At 42.1% G+C, this 7,197-nt stretch overlaps 1 protein-coding gene across 1 annotated transcript; it reads left to right on the plus strand.

Moving 5' to 3' along the window:
• Nucleotides 1-366: 366 nt before the first annotated feature.
• LOC134503525 (phospholipase A2 inhibitor NAI-like) lies at nucleotides 367-6,079 on the plus strand. Its single transcript, XM_063312327.1, has 5 exons — nucleotides 367-406; nucleotides 1,826-1,930; nucleotides 2,980-3,147; nucleotides 3,604-3,747; nucleotides 5,778-6,079. The coding sequence occupies exons 1-5, from the start codon at nucleotides 367-369 to the stop codon at nucleotides 5,999-6,001; spliced, it is 681 nt and encodes a 226-aa protein (XP_063168397.1). The 3' UTR covers nucleotides 6,002-6,079.
• The last annotated feature ends 1,118 nt before the right edge of the window (nucleotides 6,080-7,197 follow it).

Consider the following 7,197-nt stretch of genomic DNA (forward strand, 5'->3'; position numbering starts at 1 on the left):
GTCATTTAGAGTGGGAAAGGGCAAAGTCATGAAGAATTGAGAAATCTTAGATCTTTCTAACCTATCATAAATAGAAGGCATTTTCTATTTCTTCCACTGAAATTTTACATGACTGCCCCAGTGTTTCTCCCAAATATGCTCATTATTTTTCGATTCAGAGAATTTTAAAGATCCAAAAAAAAAAAAGTTTTGAAACTGTCCAACCCTTCATTCCCCAGTTTCATGAGCCTGCCTCCAAGTTCTCTGGTGTTCATTTGCCATATTAATTCTCTCTTGTTCTTTCCTCCTACAAATTTCTAGACCTAAGAAATTTGTTGCTGGAATATTTATCCCTGTGCAAATCAAAAGTTCTCCATTCCCAGAATAATGAAACATCTTCTTTTTTTCACTGCTCTGGTAGCTACAGGTAAGTCCAGTAAGTGAGACCTGTAATATAGCCTCTGTGCTGGGTGGGCAGGAAGCAAAGTGTGATGTGTTTAAACTGCAATCCACTATATTTGGAAACTACTGACTGATTAACACGAAAAATATGCTCACTTCTGCAGTGAGCAGGAACTCAGTAGCAATGTTAGATTCAGCCCCCAGTCTGGTAAAAGTGCTGTTACTCCTACCTATGTCTTAGTGGTAGAGTAAAGTAGGAGCATGGGGAGAGTAGGAACTGTGCACACTAAGAGTGGGGAAGGGCAATCCTGCTCCTCTTGATCTTAGACCATCTCCCATCATCCCAACCAACATGACTGATACAGGTAGTCCTCATTTAGTGACCACAATTGGGATTGGCAACTTGGTTGTTAAGTGAAGCAGTCGCTAAGTGAAACAACCATGGTTATGATCTTACTTCAGCTTTCCTTTGCTTTACAGACCGGCAAAGGTCGTAAATGTGAGGATTGGTCACAAAATTGCTTTTTCATCACTGTTGCAACTGTGAACAATCACTGAATGAGGCACTCACTAAATGAGGACTATCTATAGTCAAGAATAATGAGATTTAGGGTTTGAGAGCACCTGAAAAGACACTGATCTCCCATTCTTCTGTACATCCCACTAACTGTAGACAGGCAACCCTTCTACAGTTGCATTAGGAGAGTTTGAAAGGCTGGAGCTGGGGCATCTACAGGAACGGTAAAAAAAAGTTAAGATGCTGGCTGTGACCTTGCACTGAAGCCCCTTTTTAAAAGGTCAGGGTGCTGATATGCGGGTGTTGTCGTCATCTTGACTTTTTTTCAGCTCCCCTGAGGACACTTCTGGATGATCACCCTTAGCTCAACCCTGTTCCACTTCAGAAGCAGCCTGTAGTCACACTTTCCTGCTGTACTTCAAAAGTGGTGTTTTCCAACTTGCCCCAGTGCAATCCCATTCATCTGGTTTCTCCACTGTGCTTTAATTCAGCCTACGTAGCATCCATCTTCCTACTGGCCACTGAGAGCTGTGAACATCTCCCCTCCCTTCCAATCATTAGTTGCTGCACTCCACAGCCAATTTCGTGATGCCTGTGTCCTAGGAGAAGGACATTTGCATGTGAAGCCTGAACTCTGCTGTGTCTCACAAGGCAGGTCTCTGGCATTAATTTGTACCTTGCATTTGCAAAAAGCCATGTTCTGAAGCATTGGTTGACCGGTCCCCACCTATAGGAGCAACCAGTGTACTGATGCATAAACCATGATTTGGGTGAGTTTTTAAAGCATCAGAGAGGGTTCACTGGTCACCATTCCTTGGAAAAAGGGTTAGATTATAAAGCTTAAATAAATAAACAGTGCTGCTTTTCAACTGATAGTTATTGTTATTTTATTCATCTTCTCCCCACCCCCACTCCCACCCCAAATAGCAAATGGCCTGAGCTGCCAGTGTTCTGGCTTGCAAGGTTGCAGCAAAGATGTTTGTTCAGTCACCAACGGCAGCTGTTTTTCATTTCAGGGAGAAAGTATTATCGGTAAATGCTGACACTTTTGATTTGCTCTTGTGAATGAATTTTTCTAGCAACTTTCGAGGGAGGGAGGGAAGGAAGGAAGGAAGGGCCCAATACCAAACTCGTGTGTTTCACTTCTCCTGAGAAAAACAGGGGGTAGGGACAAATTTTCCAGCATCTGTATTAGCCTGGCCTCCAGGCAATCACCTGTGAAAGTTTCATTTTGCATCAGTAAAAATGCTAACTGTTATCAAACAGGGAACAGCTCTAGGCTGCCCTGCCCACCTTCACAGAAAAGGCAAGCTGCCAGCCTCTTACACTGAAAAGGATGATGAAACGGGCAAGAATTCTGCCACCCTAAAATACCTACATTTAGGACTCTTGTTGAAAAGTCACCCTGCAACTGACTTTTGGGACCCCCACACGAGGCTTGTTGCAGTCTCTGTTCATTTAAAACTAGAGGGGTCTCAACAAGTTTCTTATCCCCACCTTTGCTGTCAATTAACTTTTTGAGAGCCAGTTTGGTGTAGTGGTTAAGGCACCAGGCTAGAGGCCGTGAGTTCTAGTCCTGCCTGAGGCACAAAGCCAGCTGGGGGTCCTTGGGCCAGCCACTCTCTCTCAGCCTTAGGAAGGAGGCAATGGCAAACCACTTCTGAAAAACCTTGCCAAGAAAATTGCAGGGACTTGTCCAGGCAGTCTGGAGAATCGGATATGATTGAACGGATATACATACATACACACACACACACCCTCTGCAGATGTCTCTGCCTTGGGGGCAAAAGGTAGAGATTGTGCTTAGTAAACATGGCTCCAAACATAGCCAAAGAATCCTTGAGCTTACCGTTCTACAGTGCCAGGGGTCATGGAAATTTGGACTAACCCTAATTGTTGTGGAATTACATCATCCTGGTCTAATCATTAGATCATCCTGGTCTCTGTAGACCAGAAAGGCAAAGCACAGGTTCCTGATCCCACACTTTAATGGGAAGTGTTGTGGCCATTGCTTTTAACAAATGCCAGCGTTTGACTTTTCAGCTCCCTTGTAATTGAGTTTTCCTCCTACTTCTCTGCAGAGAGAAAAAAGGCAGTGCAACTTACACTTAAAGGCTGCCAGGACAGTGCAGCGGTTTCTAACATCTGCAAGGAAGGGGTTTTGTTCATGTTGTCAGGGAAGGATTTTTATCTGATGAGCAATGTTGCGTGTAGTGACAAAGATCAGTGCAATAAGAATGTCACTGCAGGTAGGTGGCGTTGTCGTGATTTTTTAAATCTGCTTTTATTTGCATTCCCCTGACTCCCATTTCATCCTGCCCCCATTTTAATATAAATCTCTCCAGATGGAATTCTTATTGTATAGTTGGGTGACTGTATTTATAATGCACCAAGTCAATCCCCAGTGTAAAGGAAGGACGTTAGACCCAGATGTCCACTGAATTTCAGGAAATTAGACCTAAATGTCCCTTAAATCCAAATCAGGCATCAAACTTTTGGCTGCTGCTTCAGAACAGCACCATTCACCATGCAGGAAATGAATATCTGTACTTCTACAGATTTGGGGGAGAAGTATCTCACAAAACTGAGTAAGATTTCCCATCCTCAATACTCCACCCACCCACCCCCCGGTGGAGATTTTGCTCATGGAACCCCTGCAGAAAGTTCAGCTCAATGTTAACCCATTAACATCTTAACTCTTCCAGAACTTAAGAAGAAGGACATTTCCAGCAGGAGCCAGACATGCCCTTCGTGTTTTGCTCTCAGTCAGAAATCATGTGATTCCCACCAAATATACTGCACCAGACTCCAGGACAAATGTTTCACTCTCATCGGGACAATCAGAAGAGGTAAATCAGAAACAGCATCCAGATTCATTACATTTTAATCCAACTCTCATCCCCAAAGCTACACTTGCTTCCAACAGACTGTAGGAGAAATGCTTCTCTTAGTCTAAGCGTGGGTGGAAAAGTATCAGAAGCCAAGGAGAAGTCTTCGTTGCAGTTACGGTAATCTGAGGATGCAGGACCATTTGTGAACCTGGCTCTCTCCAGCCACAAATTCTGAGAGTCTCCTGCCATTCTGAGGGGGAGAACGCACAAAAAACCTATGCAAAGCCCTAAAATAAGATCAAAATAGTGTTTTACAAGATAGAAATTGGCCTCAAAGGTTACAGTCCTAACCTCCACTCTCTTCTATATGGCACAGCTCCAGCTATTGTGGCATGTACCAGCTCAAAACACATTAGTTGCAGACCCCAATTAATCTGGTAGGAAAGCAGAAGATCCCCCCAGGATCAGTCAGTCATCACAAAGGCTTAGGTGGGGAAGATACACACGTGCATTGCAAGGAAGGTGGAGAAATGAACTTATACAATACTTATATTTAGTCTTTAGGATAGTAGTTGGTATTTTTCTAGTGGTTAAGGTGATGGTTTTAGAAGGCAGGAGATCATGACTTCTAATCCTGCTTTAGGCATGAAAGCCTCCCTCCCTCTCTCTCAACCCCAGGAGGAAGGTACTTGCAAGCCATTTCTAAAAATCGTGCCAAAAAACTGCATAGATTTGTTCATGTTGTCACCAGGAGTCAGGGTTGACTCAATGGACCATAACACAACTTATTGACTGCATTCCTCACAAACTTTTATGCAAATTGGAATCAATCGAAGCCAATATTTGTAGCTCAGGGTTGAACTGTGGAGTCCTGGGTGCTCTCTGAGCCTTGTTGTTTTCTTGAAGACGTTTCATGGCCAGACTAGGCAACGTCTTCAGTGGCACTGAAGACGTTGCCTAGTCTGGCCATGAAATGTCTGCAAGAAAACAAGGCTCAGAGAGCACCAAGGACTCCACAAATTGGAATCAGTTTTATACTCTAATATCCAGTTTTCAGAAGTTCATACCCCAAAATACCCAATCCTCCAAATGTGTATTTTAAAGAAAAGTTACCACAGATGTGCATGCATTGGAAAATGTAAAATCAGAAATGTTGCTTGCAATGAGTGTGCCTGCCAAGTGAAGTGCTTACAAAAATGTGTCTATCAGGAAAAACACACCTATAAGATGTGTGGAGATTCCATTGGTTTTACGATCAATTCACTGCTTTAGATATGTGCCAAATCAAACAGACAGATCAGGATCTGAGAAACTGCCTAACAACAAAGCACATAAAGATATAGCCATCCTTAGCAAGGTCAGAACACTGAAATGGATGAGCCGCTACAACTAAACATCTTAGGGCTGTATTTACCCGAACAAGATTTGAGCAGCTGGACACAATGGTTAAATATGGAAGATTTAACCAAGTCCCCTATAATGAATGTACTTGTATTTGCAGAGCTCCAGGGATAGAAGACATAACGCGCATATTATTTGAATGTCAGTTGTATAAGAAAGAAAAAGATCATTATCTAGGACCGCATATTAGATGAACGGCCTACTGGGATCCTTATATTAAAACAACATAATTCATGTGTGGACAGAATCCAAAAATTACATATAACACAGCCCTTTATTTGAATAAAACAGTTCAGCTGAGATCTGCATATGTGAGCCTGATTGGGGTAACCTGTAGGGGTGGTTCAGAAGTATGATTTGAATTTTTATTCTTTTTCTTGTCTAATTTGCCTCTTTTATTCTGTTTTTACATACGACCTTATTGAAGTTTTGTGTTTTTATCCTGTACTTTGATATGGCCTAATGGCTAATCAATAATAAAATATCTATCTGCCTGCCCACAAAAAGGACAGGTTCACACATCTTTAGAACTGTGAGAGTGAAAATGGCAGGGACGGAGGGGAAGCACAGTGGAACCAAATTCAGCACCGCTCCTGGGGAGAAACACAGCGGCTCATTCTAGTCCTACCCAACCTTTGGTTTCACAGGTATGTCTGCAGCTGAAGAGCTCATTGCAAAGGGATGTGCTACTGCAACAGCCAGCATCTATAAAAATGGTACCACACTGCCCTTTGGAAATGTATCGTATTATCTTTTAAGTGTCCACTTTGAGGAAGCCAGAAATGGTGTCAGCCAGATTTCCAGTTGCCTGTCTTTTGCTGTTCTTCTGCCTGGTGTCCTTGTGTTCTGGCTGGACAAATGTCTGTATTGACCCCAGCCTGCCAGTGTCTTCTCTGCTCAAATGGGGAAAGTATATCCCACACTTGATTTCCACAAAAGAAGGCATAAATCCCAGAAGTTCTGGCTTCAGCCATTGCCGGTGCCAGTTGCATCTCTCAATTGCTGTGGTCTCTGAGTTCAGTTAAAAAGGGATTTCAATGTATCTATCTGTATATCTCAAATAAGAATGGAAGTTAACATTGGTTTTAGAGACGTCACACAAGCAAAGGAATCCCAAAGATGTAGCTAGTGTTGAGTTTAATGGGATTTTTACACAGTAGTTTGAAAAGACTCAGTTAAGCATACAGATTTGAATAGATTATCTGATTTAAGGAATTAAGCTTCCAAAGATTGGTGTAAGGCTAGAACAATCATACAGAAGAGAACAATATATCTTGGGGTTGTTTTTTTTCTTTTTCTGATGATGTATGATTCCCATCTAAGAGGCACCCTTGCCTGTGTGACAGTGGAGTGGAATGCCTTTCCTAAGACAATGCCTGCCATCTGCTATTTTCATGGTCTCTTATATTAAAAAATATCAATTCAAAATAAATGTGTCCGATGATTAATTGGTTTCTTAAAACAAATTAGCAGTATGAGAAGTCTGTGCAGAAGTGAAGTTACTTCTTTCTTCTTTCTTTTTCCTTTTCTATTTTTCTTTTTTTCACATTGTTTTTTTCTTCTCTTTTGTATTTTTCTGTATTGACTTTTATTCTTTTCATTTACAATTCTTAATAAAATTATTTGGAAACAAAATCCATCTATGAGGAAGGTCTGTCACATCAAAGTTTCCTTTCTGTTGCATCCCTCTGAGATGATGATCAATGCACCATTAGAAGAGTAAATGGTCAAAGACAGATAACACTTTTTTGCCTTTGACTTCATCATTGCTCAATGTGGGAAAGCAATTCAGGTAGTCCTCAGTTTATGATGGCAGTTGGGACCAGAACTGCTGTCACTAAGTGATGCAGTCATAAAGTGCGATATCACATGACCATGTCACTTAATGACAGCAGTTCTGGCAGTCCTGGTTGCCGTTGTTAAGCGAGGACCACACGGGTCATTAAGTGAAGGCCTCACATGACCACAACTTGTGACTTCCTGCCAGCTTCCCCATTAACTTTGCTTGTGGGAAGCCGGCAGGGAACATCAGAAATCACGATCACGTGACCCCAGCCAAGTACTACT

This window comes from Candoia aspera, chromosome 10, assembly GCF_035149785.1.
Source record: "Candoia aspera isolate rCanAsp1 chromosome 10, rCanAsp1.hap2, whole genome shotgun sequence".
NCBI classification, from domain to species: Eukaryota; Metazoa; Chordata; class Lepidosauria; order Squamata; family Boidae; genus Candoia; species Candoia aspera.